The 13,714-nt window shown below is 41.3% G+C and overlaps 1 protein-coding gene across 3 annotated transcripts in view; it reads right to left on the bottom strand.

Moving 5' to 3' along the window:
* The window catches only part of HECTD2 (HECT domain E3 ubiquitin protein ligase 2), an 85,285-nt gene that overhangs the window by 17,973 nt on the left and 53,598 nt on the right, over window positions 1-13,714 (bottom strand). Inside the window, exon 21 of one of the 3 annotated variants that reach the window (XR_006413785.1) lies at window positions 3,523-3,612. The exons of 1 other annotated variant lie outside the window; for it this stretch is intronic. Coding sequence is in view for 1 of the 2 variants with exons in the window: in XM_044420636.1 (XP_044276571.1) it covers window positions 3,534-3,612 (79 nt within the window). In the remaining variant the exon portion in view is untranslated. Of the gene's footprint in view, window positions 1-3,463; window positions 3,613-13,714 lie in introns of those variants that run through there. One more of the 3 variants, XM_044420636.1, reaches the window with a different exon arrangement.

Below are 13,714 nucleotides of genomic sequence, written 5' to 3'. Positions count from 1 at the left end.
GTGTGTGCTCCGAATCTGCATATGAAATGTAAGGATGCTGCATTTAATAGAAATCAGAAAGTTTGCCTTTGACTTTAGCTAATTCCATTTATTTATTTATTTGGAACACTTATATGCCGCCCCATTCGCAAAAGCCTCGGGGCGGCTTCCAATACAAATAAATAACTATACAATTACATTAAAAATCTGGAGACATCCTGGCATAGATATAACTTTTAAATAAAAAGATCTTGGCCTGGCGCCAAAAAACAAATAACGACCTCTCTGGGGAGCGCATTCCATAGGTGGGGCGCCACCGCAGAGAAGGTCCTCCTCTGGGTAATTACCCTCCTAATATCTTTCACAGAGGGTTCCTGGAGGAGGGCCTCTGCTGCTGATCTCAAGGGGTGGGAGGGCATATATGGACGCAAGCGTTCCTTTAGATAACCAGGTCCCAAGCCATTAAGGGCTTTATAGGTGATAACCAACACCTTGAATTGGGCCTAGACTTCAATGGGGAGCCAGTGAAGCTGATGGAGAACTGGGGTTATATGAGAACAATGCCCAGAAATCTTCTGAGTTTGTAAGGGTTACAGGTAGACATATTGGATGGCACAGCAAGTCATTACTTCTTCCATTGCTAGATAAGTCCTATGGAGTCTTATATACTAATGACACACACTTTCTTCAAGTGGAGATCCTCATATAGCTAAAATGGCACCATCCAGTGTATGCCAAGACGTCAGTATCAGTGTAGTTGAGGGGAACCCCACAATTTGCAGAAGTATAAATCCGTAGGTAAACACTTGGAGGTGCAAAACAGGCCAATGAGCAACAAGCATGTTCATTTAGCTCAGAGTGCTGACTGATCATTGCAGGGACATAAAGGAAAAGTGTCGATAGAAGGGACAGGGGGAACAGAATGAAGAAGACTAGAAAAGTGCATGGCTGGCTGAAACATGCAGAGGCACCTCACAATGCAAAATATGCTTGCAGGTTCCACTTGTAGGTTTCTAGTTACAATCTAATTCCAAGCATGCTTATTTATCAAATCCCATTGATCTGTGGTAAGTGAATGAGCCACTTAGTACATGTGTGAGCCACTCTTGTTTTCTCTGCTGTTTCTTCCATGATAGAACACCTGGAAGCAACATCACTACTTCTTATGTGGCAATGGTGTCTTTTGCCAATATGAAAATTAGAAGCATTACACAGTCAGCACATCTTGTGCTGGGACATGATTGTGGCATGTTAGGTCACAATATTGTAGTGAGAAAAGTCCCACATGTGTGCATTTTCAGCTTTTTGTTATCTTTGCACTCGGCATTGTACAGACTTGTAGTTTAAACTCTGGTTTTTCACGTCCTATTTACTAGAATGTTAATAGTGGGGAAGAGCATTTATAATTAGGTAGAAAAACAATGAATCCCATAGAAGCCAAATGTATGTCTCGGACAGAGAATGAGATTCAGAAATGACATTGTGGCATGCAATGGGACAGACATGCAGGGTCTAAATAAAGGAAAAACAGATGTCTTGTGATAACTGAGTAAATGAATTCCAAAGTATCAGTGGGAGGTTTGTATGGTACTACGTGCATGTGCATGACAAGAAAAAGAGAGAACAACTTTAGTGTAATTTGCAGTACTGACATATTAATGGAACTAAAGTGCTAATTATATAGACATACACACATTCCCCATGGGAGACACTGTCAATGATTTTAAAACCTTTCTAATGCACTGATTATATCTCATAATTGTGTGACAAGATCAAATCAATTTGCAGCAATATAGAAGTTTCATTATAAAGCTCTGTTTCCCCAAATTTCCAACTCTTCTTTTCCCTTAAAAGCTTAAAAACCTTAAAAGAACTGTTTCCTCCTGTCAGGTGCTCCATGCAATAAACCAGTTATGAACATGATCACAATCTATGCATTGGTCAGGTTGTCCTGGGGTTGTCAGGTTGCAGCCGAGAGATGTTATTTCCCTTTAAAAGCCATGAAGTTGGAGGAGAAAAAGCAAACACAGATTCACCTGTTTCCCCCTCATTTTAAAAATTATTATCTATTATAGAATTTATATACCTTTCTAGAGTGAGTGATGTCAGAATGGGGTACAGTAGTTAAAATTTAAAAAGTGATAGTATAATCAAACAGATCAATGAAATGGAGGCTAGAATTCACCCATCAGTCAGAAAATGCTTGCCTCAAAAGAAAGCTCTTCTGTAAACAATGCAAGCTAAGTAGTTTCGATACATGGTCACAACTGGAAAAGTATACCATAGGGTGGGAGCCAGACACTAAAGGCTCTGTTTTTGGATCTTTGATCCAGGTGTGACCACCAGCAGGAGTGCTTCATCAGAAGAGCTCTGTGATTGGACAGGATGATCACTCATAGTTGGTAATCATGGAATCTTAAAGATAGAACATAGAAAACATAGAACATAGAAAACAGAGCGAGTCAGAAGGGGTCTCCTGGGCCATCTAGACTGACCTCCAGCACCAGCCGGCTCCGCTAACGACATGCCCACCATGTGCATGTCCAGCCTATCTTTGAACACCCTCACCGATGGGGCCTCAATGACCTCTCGTGGAAGCCCATTCCACACCCTCGGGGTCCTGACTGTCAGGAAGTGCTTCCTGGCATCCAAATGGAACCTTGGCTCCCTGAGCTTTGCTCCGTTGGAGCGCATTCTGCCTTCCTCTGCAGAACAACTTTAGATGAACAACTTTATTATGGCAAAAGCTTTTCTGGGCCAGAATCAATTTCAGATCTGTGAGGTGGGCTCTTGTCTATGAAAGCTTATCCAGAGATAGGCAAGCTGCTGCATTTCCACATCCATTGGAGTATAATTGTTAACATCTTTGATTATTGGCCTTGTTAGCTGGGGCTGCTGTGAGTGCTTATCCAAAACATCTGGAGGAGCACCAGCTTCCCTGTGCCCAGCAAATGCTGTAGTAAATTTGGTCATCCTTAAGCTGAAAGAAGGTTCTCGACTGATTTTCTGCAAGAACTGAATATAGTACATAAGAACATGACTGGAATGTTACTATAGCCTGCAGGTTGCTGACCATAATTTCTCTTGGCAGCACCTGGAAAAGTCCTACTACTCATAGAACTCACAAAGATACAGAAACTAATTCTAGGTTCTCTGGAACTGAGTACCTTAAGTTGACTAGGAAAGTGTAAAATCTGGATTTTGGATAATTGAGAAATGCAGTGTGATTTCTCTGCTGCTCTTTGAATATACAGGTGACTAATTGTCCACTTTGTAAACAAAATTCTGGAGAAGATGTACTTTTGGTCTGATCCAGCATGACATTTCTTATGTGGGAAGACATGTGGGTGGGGAGATTCATTCTGGTCTCTGACTCCTAGCTGAGCATATCAGTGGAAGTTGCCCCAGCTGGTCTAGGGACTCTAAGATACAAGCAGTCAAACTCCCAGAGAGCAAGCAATCAGAGTGAGCAAACTGGGAGAGCTAAGAGGAGTTTGGTGGCAGAGTTAAATGAGGGAGGTCAAGGGGAGTTCCTTAACTTACTTTCTTTCTCTTTACCCCCTTTGTTCTCCTTGCTCTTTGTTTTCTTCCTTGAAACACACTCCTATTTCCTGGTAGGACTTTATTGTTAACCTGCAGGGGAGACAGGAGAAAGCACTGGTTGTTACAGCAGGCCCAGGAAGCTAGTATCAAAAATGTAGCAGAGAGAATGGGCTGTGTTAACTCCCCACTGGTGGTGACTTGCAATGTCTGTGCAATGCTTGTTTGCTTGCCCAAGGGCAGCATGGCCTACACATGCAACAAATGCAAGCTAGTAGCCCTGTTAGAAGAAAAGGTGAGAGCATTAGAGCAGTGAGTGTCCACTGCTAAAGACACTCACTTCTTCCATCCAAAGAAGATGGAAAACTTTTAGAGAGAGTGGTGGAACTGCAGCAACTAAGCATAGTACAGGAGCTAGAAGTGCAACAGCAAGCGGAGGCAGAAAAGAGGAGAATCCTGAAGGAAAGGAAAATGAGGAGGGAACTCCCTGGGAAAGAGTGACAGGTATAGAAGAACTAGAAGACACTCTGCACCACTATGGAACTATGTCATAAAGTTCTAAAGCAGTGGAACTATGGAACTGCTTTCGGTTACTCAAGCATGTGACTGGAGCGCAGGCTATAGTGGAGGAACTGCAAGTCATTCTGTGCAACACTGGGCAATTGGCTAAAGGTCAGCTAAGTGGTGGCAATGACACCAATGCTTGCAGGAACAAAAGGAGAAAGGTTTTAGCTGTGGGAGGCTCCCTGCTGCCAGGGATGGAAATGTATGTATGTATGTCAGGAAGACCTGTGGACCTTCAGCGATGCAGTCTCCCTGGAGGGAGATGTGCCCCTGGGTGTAACAACAGAAGAAGGAGTTATGCACCACAACAGAGAGAGCAGCTCTAACAGTGGCCAATAATAGTCTTAAAAAAAAGTGGGAAGCAAGCTAGAGTATAAAGCTCTGGTCTTTGATGGTCTATACACTAATACCTGGAGCATGGGAAACAAACAGCAGGAACTTGAATCTTAATACAGGAAGGGGAATACAACCTGATAGGTACAATTGAAACTTAGTGGGATGACTCCCATGCCTGGAATTCAAGAATTGAAGGATAGAACATGTTCAAGAAGAGCAGAAGGAACTTAAAAGGGAGGTGGACTTGCACTATATGTTAAAGATTCGTATCTATGCACAGACATACAGGAAGATGCACTTAATAGCCCCATCAAGAGGATCTGGATTAATATAAATGGAGCAATGAATAAAAGGAACACAGTGGTTGAAGTCCATTACTGATACTCAGTCAAGGAGAAGACAAGGATGAAACTTTTGAAAAGCAAATTTCCAGTGTTTCAAGGAGCCTTAGTGTTGTCATTATGGGGAACTTCAATTTCCCTGATATCTGTTGAGAGACAGATTGTGTCAAACACAACCTCTCCAAGAGTTTCCTAAGATGTGTTGCTGATAACTTCCTCGAACAGAAAGTTAAGGAAGGAACAAGAGGAATTGCTGTCCTTGTCTTGATACAAACCAACAGGGAAGACCTGGTGGACAAAGTGGTAGCTACATGGACTCTGGGGGAAAGTGATCATGCCATACTTGAATTCTTGATTCTAAATGAAGCAAAAGCCAAATCTACCCTGGAATTTTAGGAAAGCCAATTTTAATAAACTCAGAACAATGATAATTAAAATGACTCTAATAAGAAAAGGATTCCAAGATGGGTGGGAATTTTTAAAAAGGAAAATTTAAAGGCACAATTACAAAAAATCCCAACAAGGAAAAGGAGTAGAAGAGAACAGAGGAAGCCCATGCAGCTTCAGAAAAAGCTTAGAGATGATCTGAAAACAAAAAAGGACATGTATAGGTAGTGGAAGGAAGGTCTAGCGTCAAAGGAAGAATACATGTGAATGTGTCAACCATGTGATACGGCTCAAAAAGGGCAAAACGGGATGTTAGGTTGCATTAAGTGATGCAACACTTCCAAATCACATGAAGTATTTGTTCCCTTTACTCATCTGGGTTACTGCGCCCTGCTCTGGGTCCCACAGTTTATGAAAGATGCAGGCAAGCTGGAAAGGGTTCAGAGAAGGCAACAAGGATGATCCAGGGACTGGAAGCAAAGCCCTATGGGAAGAGACTAAAATATCTGGGCATGTTTAACCTTGAGAAGAGATGACTGAGGGGAGATATGATAGCACTGTGCAATGACTTGAAAGGCTGTCACAAAGAGAAATGACAGAATCCCTTCTTGATCATCCCAGAGTACAGCTCACAGAATAATGAACTCATGTTACAGGTAACCAGATTCTGGCTGGATACCAGGAAAAAATTCCTGTTAGAGCAGTATGACAATGGAACCAATTACCTAGGGAGGTTCTGGGCTCTTCCACTTTGGAGGCATTCAAGATACAACTGGGAAGCCATCTGAGAGGTGTGGTTTAAGCTGGAGTCCTGCACTGAGCAAGGATTTGATCTGACATCACTCTCACCCTTGCCTACGCTACTATTCTATGATTCTGCATTCACAACTGGACTCTCTCTCTAGAAATTGGCAATAATGTGGCATATCTCATGTTCTAGAATTGGCAGTTTGCTGAAGTATTTTATGATACGGCTTTTATGTCTTTACATATTCCTTCTAATTTATTCTAGGATCATTTGGCAGGATCAGAGAATGGTAAATTATTAAAAGCAATGTTATCCTGCTAACCCTAAATCAGGAGGAAATGGAGGAAGATCTTACTGAAAATATTCTATTTCCATTCAGCATCCTGGCAGTGGGACAAAGGCACCTTGAGATGATAATGCTGGTGTACTTCAAATTCTTTGGAATTTATTTCTTAATTTTCTGTGCTGCCTTTCGACAGAGATTCCAGAGGGGTTTACAAGAACTTCCTAAAATGTGACCTACAATTCCCAGGTTTTGAAAGGTTCCTGTAGGAGTTGCATGGGTAACGTCCTATGAGAATTCAACAAAGCTTTCTCCCACTTGCTGCTTTTATTGGTTGGGGACTATAATTTCTCCTGGTAGCACCCAGAAAAAAAATACCTTCCATGAAATTCTCAAAAGGTACAGAAACTGAGTTCAGCTTCTCAGAAATTGGCTACCTTAATTTGACTAGGAATGTATGAAATCTGGATTTGGATGATTGAGAAGTGCATTTTGATTTCTCTGTTGTTTTTTGAAAATCTCAGCAAATTTCTTTTGCAGCTTAGTATCAGGAACTGGGAAATCTGGCATAAATTTCTAGTTTGGGATGGAATAACTGCTGCAAGTCAATGCAGTGCTGTCAGCAATGCTGGATGGAAAGGTTAACTGTATACCCTTTGCAGGGGAGGGGGGATCCATAAATCCTGCTTTTAATGGCTCTCGCTGTCTTTCATAGTTAGCCAACCAGCAGGAAGGACAAATATTAATAGAACTATTTATCCAAAGCCAGTCAGCTACTGCGAACTCAGTTTTGGTTCATTAAGTGACAGGACAGAATAACTCCGTACAAATTTAAAAAATTCTCCATGGGAGAAATATTGTTCATGAAGATTTGGCAATAAGGATTTTTTTAAAAGAAATGTGATGGTTGTTATGGAGCTCTTGTGGAAATGCTGTGTGGGATTTTGGAAAGGAGAATGTGAATGTCAAGCACCTTGGAGTTATTTAAGAATCACTGACAGCTGGGGACAATGTCAAGTCTTTGGATTCTGTGTACTTTCACAAATAGATGGCCTCTCTTTAGGTTAAGATGACCCAGGTTGCAGACTGACTTGGTTGCTGCTGGGGGAGGACTGAAACTTCATCAGCTTGAATATCATAGTTACCAAGCAAAGATGATAGCATGGTGGAAAGATCAGGTAATTTGAGTTTCTGTAAGGGACAAGACTACGCTGCCATGTTTTTCTCTGTGGGTGGGAACTTTTGATTGTATTGCCTTTTACTGACTTATACAAGACATTTGGAGATCATTGCTTTGTATTCTGTTTTCTGTGAAAAGTCCAACAGAAAGTTTTAGTTTTTAATAAAATATAACCTAGCTTAAACACAACAAACTTCTGCAGATCTATAGAGCATTAAGAAAAATAACAGTAGAATGGTATAATCTATTGAAATCAGTTGCCAAACAAAAGGTAAGTGTAGTGTCCCAATATTAATTTTAGGTTAAATATAAATAATATATAATGCATTAGATTTTTATACTGCCCATTAGCCAAAGCTCTTTGTAGTCTTCTTCAGCCTGCTGTACCCCAGATGTGTTGGAGTCCAACAGATATGAAAATCAACATTATATGTGCTGTGAAGACTAATAAGAACAAAATCAAGTGCAAATAAAAAGCTTGCAGATTCACGCTCATGTGCCGTTAACAGTAGCTTGTCTTGTACAAATTAGCAGGTGATAATGCTTAGCTCTGTGAAGCCATCCTCAACCTGGTGCCTTCCAAATGTTTTGAAATACAACTTCAAGCAGTCCTGATCATTGGATTACTGACAGGAGCTAAGTTGAAGTCCCAATCATCTGGAGGGACCCAAGTGGGGAAACCTGCTAGGGGGTGAGGTCTAATACTTAAGTGAAATTCTTTTGAGAAAGCTTTTGAAGGAGTGGCACCATACTGGAAAATGTTTTGAGAGCTTTTGGAGACAGGCTTTTAAAGGAAAGGGCCTGTGTCATGTGACCTGCTTTGATATGTAAACCGCAAACTAGAAATTCAAAGCCCTCTCTCCAAGTCTAAAATCTTCTTATGCGCTGTGATGAGGTAGAGTCTGCAATGTGTCCTGTGTTTAGCGGTGGAGGAAGAGCTGGTTGTAATGAAGGCATGACACCCACTTTGCCATGAAAAATGTTCTCCAGCTGTATTGTGCATTCCATGCCAAGCATAGCAGCAAACTGTTTTGAGACAAGACAGTTGCTTCCTTAAAAAGTAATATACGAATGCACTAATGAGTTATATATACTTCCTATCAACTGCATTTCACAGAAGCAAGTGAGATTCTCCTGCTTTATGCAAAAACATAACATTTATTGATAAATATGCTCTAGTAGTCTCACATTTTCTTTAGAATGCTAACATGACAACCCACAATAGGGATTCCAGTGTCATTTCACTAGTTTTAAGAAGACTTTCTGAAGAAATATTCACTAAGGTTTGCAACTCAACAGACTTTTTGTATTACTAAAGGCACACAGTCATATATGAGGGTTTAATATGAGGGTTTTACTGTAGTAAAATGTAGATGTAAGTTTCCACTTCATTTCCAGTATAAGTATCAAGAGACATTGCTTAGAGCTACAGAAATACAGCCATTTCCTATGTTTGCATAAATTCTCTAGATGCCTTTAGCATTAGCTTAGTCGTCTGGTCATGATGAAGCTCTACAAATATATAGCAGTTATCTGGAAGTCATTACAGCACAAGGAGGTTAAGATACTCATACACAGCAACATAAGCTAGTCATAGATGAATAGTTGCAATGCAAAGCAAATTAAGACAATGTCAAATTATTTTAATTACACTGTTAAATAATAAATAAGTATGAAGTGCAGGCATATATCGAATATGGTTTTCAGTTGCTACTTTCAGACTTTAAGAGGGCTTCTTGACCTTTTAAAGTTTTATAGCCTTAGAAGGAAATGGCCAGGTATGATTTCTTCTATCATTACAATGGAAACCACGGTATGTGGCACAATCTTTTCTCTTAATAGCAATTCTCCTGGCATCAGGAACTTTTAAGTTTGGATTCTGCTGGCCAGCGGTGGACAATTGGAGGCCTGTCCGATATTTTGCCCTATAGCTTCCTATTTGACAATGCTGGCTAGGACTGATGGGACATCTAGGCCAGGATATCCCGAGTCACAAGCTTCCATCCTCTAAGATAGACACAAGTTTTGAACTACACAGGAGCCATGTGACACGATGGGCCTAAATGTCCTGATACTTGTACGCAGCTATTAGTTTAATGGGGTAACATAATTGTGACATCTGTGTCCCTCCATAAAGGCCCAATTCATATCTTTATTTATTTGCATTTGAATTTACATTTTACATTTACTAGCTGCCAAATGAGCTCCTTAGCTGGCAAACAACATAAAATACAACCAACCAATTAAAACTTTCATTAAAAATAACAGATTAATAATACTACTAACATGCTACCTTAGGCCATATTAATTCCAAGAAACATGTCCAGGTGACACAATCATATACAAAAATACATTAAAAAATAAAAGACCCATTATTAAAATAAGTTATTAAAGTGGGTGGAGAAGATATATGTTTTCATCTGACATCCAGATGAAAACAGAGTTGGTGTCAGGTGAACTTCTCTGGGAAGACTATTCCATAGGTGGGGGGCAGCCACCAAAAGGGCTCCTTGAGGGTTGGTGCATTAAGAAGGGCCTCTTGACCAGATCTTAATGGTTGGATAAGCATATACAGGAGAAGGTGGTCCTTCAGGTAGCCAGGTCCTAAATCTTTTAACGCTTTATATGTTAAAACAAGCATTTTAAATTGGGCCTGGGCTTCAACTGGCAGCCAATGTAGCTCATATAGAACTGGTGTTATGTGGACCCTACACCAGCACCAGATACTAATCATGCGGCCCTATTCTGAGCCATTTGAAGTCTCTGGACCATCTTCAAAGACAGCCCCATGCAGAGCACTTTACAGTAGTATAACATGGATGTTACCAGTGCATGAGTGACTGTGGCCAGGTTTTTTCTATCCAGGTAGGGGCATAGTTGGTATATATACCGCAACTGAAAGAAGGCACTCCTGGCCACCGAGTATGCTTGTGCCTCTAATTATAGTGCTGGATACAGAAGCACCCCCAAGCTGTGGACCCTGTCCTTTAAGGGGAGTGTGATCCTGTCCAAGACAGGGAAATGGCCACCCAACCCAGCAGGCAAACCACCTACCAACAACACTCCCATCTTGTTTGGATTGAGTTTCAGCTTACTGACCCTTATCCAGTCCATTACTGAGTTCAGACACAGATTCAAAATAGAGGCCACTTCACCTGGATCAGATGGAAAGGAGAGGTAGAGTTGAGTATCATCAGCATATTGCTGACACCTCAACCCAAACTTTCGGGTGACCTCTCCCAGTGGTTTCATGTAAATGTTAAACAGCATAGCGGACAGTGTAGGGGTCTGTGGTACCCCACGGCGTAAATGACATGCAGCAGAGCAACTGTTCCCCAGCACCCATTCTGGTCATGGTCAGCCAGGTAAGAGTGGAAAGCAGTGCCTCCAACCCCCAACCCGACCAATCTGCCCACAAGGACATCATGGTAGATGGTGTCGAAAACCGCTGAGAGGTCCAGGAGAATCAACATGGTTGTAGTTCCCGTTTCTTTCCCTACAAAGGACATCATACAGGGTGACCAAAGCAATCTCTGTCCCAAACCCCAGCCTGAAGCCCATCTGAAATGGATCTAGAAAATCAGCTTCACCCAAGAGTCTCTGAAGCTGCCCAGCCACCATCTGCTTCACCAACTTGCCCAAAAAGGGATGGTTTGCCACTGGCTGGTAGTTGGCAATCAACTCTGAGTCCAGGTTTGGCTTTTCCAGGAGTGGCCTTACCACAGCATCCTTTAGGGAAGCTGGGAACACCCCCTCCCCCTTTCAAGAGGCATTGACAGCCTCGTGGTCCAAGGTCTGAACCTCCTCCCTTGATTTTCTGATCAACCATGATGGGCAATGGTCAGGTGGGTAGGTGGTATGGTGAACCAAACCAAGTTCCTTGTCCACATCGTTGTGTCACAGCAACCAAAATTCATCCATAAACAGATTAAGAACTGGTGCAGTGGACACATCCAAAGACTAAACTGACTCAGCTATAGAGTCCAACTCATGGCAATTCCAAGTGATTCCCCCCCCCCCCAAAGTGTATAGCAAAGTCATCACAGCAAGCAATTGAGGGCTCCAGGGTCTTGTCTGGAGAACCAGACTGAAGGAGGTTCTGGGCCACTTGAAATAGTGCAGTTCGACGGCCCTGTGAGGAAGCAGTACAATTGGCCAACTTCATTGCCACAAAATAGGCTTGATAATGAGCTCTAAGTCTTGATTGGTTGGACTTCAAGATTTTCTCCACCTGTGCTCTAGCCATCTTCCTTCTTGCTTCATTGCCCTCAGCCCTGGTGTGTACCATGGAGCTGACTGGCCTCTGACAGAATGAAAAGGGTGCTTAGGTACAATTGTCTCAACAGCCCGAGCCATTTCCCTGTTCCAACATATCCACTGGGTAATCCCCCAGAGCTCTCTGGAAATCCACTGGATCCATCAGTCTCTGGTGGTGGACCTATCTATTAGCTCCCCCACCCTTATGGAAGAGGAATGAGGCTAATAGTGTAAACATGGTCCAAGGCGATGGAGTTAATGTTATATCTGCTACATCCAAACCACTATCCCCCTGCCCCGTTGAGAAAACCAGATCAAGATCACTTTTCTGCTTACCAACTTGTTGCATCCAGTCAAACCTTTTACTTCAACTTCAGAGATTAAGTGTTGGAGTTTGGTGTCCAAACACTAATCTCTACCCCATTTCTAGTTTTTCTTTTCTAGGCAAAAAATCTTCCATTTTTTAAAAAAACTACTTAGAAAATTATTTTCTAATTCCCAGCTAATTACATTGGATGAACAATGTATTCAGCAGAAATGCAAATCATGATCTCTGAGCCAAGTTACCTCACAAGCTTTTTGCAAGGATAAAACAATGAATTGATTGGTGGATGGGTGGGATATAAATGTACCAAGCTAGAAGACTACATATACCATAAAGGTAGTTATAAATATATCACTTTTGGAGTGTGACTTGTCCACTGTAGAGTTACCAAAATGCAAATATTTCTGTTTTCATTTCTATTTATTATTGAAATTTGCTGTGGGAAACAGTGACCTTTGTATATGAGGTTGTTAATCTGATGCAACTACTTTCCATTTTGTCACAGAACTGAGATCTAAGCACTATACAAAGAGCATTTCCTTCTCTGCCTTTCTGCAATTTAACTTCTAGATGACACTGTAGCACAGTGGAATAGCATTTTTTTTTTCATTTTCACAAATAATACTGCATTGTTCCTACTTTAATAAAAATCCACCTAGAATGGTTTTGAAATAGAAGCATAATTGGAAGGGTATATCATCTAAAAATTTTGTAAATAACTGTGAATAGGGAATGACAAGTGTGCAACAATTGCCCTCGGTAGAAAAGTTGTTTGTTTCCTTAACCTGCTCGCTCAAGGCACTGCTCTGGAGCTGTCAGTTGGCAAACTGTTCAGAGAAAATGGACAGGAGAATTATTTAAGCTCTCTTGGGTTACTTGCAAAAACAAAATAGGTGGAATATAAATGTAATAATAATTCTGAATTAAGAGATATTTAGAAAAAAATGCAATGGGGCTTGACTATAACTTTATTTTAGTGAATGCTTCTGTTCTGCTCCAGAGTATAGACTCGTAATGTTTTTCCTGGAGAGAGGTCTCTCCTTCTCGAACTGTCATAAATTGTTGATACTACCTTCTATGTATCTTGCATTTGCATTCCCTTTCAGTTCTTAGCGCTTTGCTCTTGCCAAGGGAGTGAACGACCAAAACTAAAATCAACATATATTGACTTTTAATTAGATGCTGGAAGGGAGCCAGGAACGTTGAGGAGGAGCTATAGCTGAAAGCAGTCCCACAGACTGTGACTTTATTGGGCTACCAGGCAGCCTGGGAGTCAATATTCCTACCTGCCCACCCACATTAGAAAATTGATATGTGGCCTATAAGTTAATTCCTTTCAAATACCTTTCCTATGTGCCAAACTAACTGTGCCCATAGAAATCTATACTTGCTTGTGAGAGAGGAAGAGTTGCACTTTGTTTATTGAAAGTAGGGATGATAGTGGAAAAAATAGCTTATGTAGTGCTACTGAATGAGTTTTCCATGGATCACATTGTAGATTGCCACCATGTTTTTATAGTTCACGCAGTGCCTTCCTTCCTACTACAGCAATCACTGAGGCACACTGCATGTGCAAAATCCCCATATATCTGGACCACAGCATCAACCCATTCTGTTTTCAATAGTTATTATTAAGATACCTCCAACCAATGAACCACCTGAAGGCAGTATCTTGTCCATGTTTGCCACCAACAGGTAGTAACTACAGTTATGGTGCTATCTATAAAGATGAAGGTTCTGTATAATTTCCATGGCTGATGGCTTAAAAATTGAT

Source organism: Varanus komodoensis, unplaced genomic scaffold (genome assembly GCF_004798865.1).
Source record: "Varanus komodoensis strain SLA01 unplaced genomic scaffold, ASM479886v1 scaffold11, whole genome shotgun sequence".
NCBI lineage: Eukaryota > Metazoa > Chordata > Lepidosauria > Squamata > Varanidae > Varanus > Varanus komodoensis.
The sequence above is the reverse complement of the archived record's forward strand: the minus strand, read 5'-3'. Positions and strand labels throughout refer to the sequence as shown.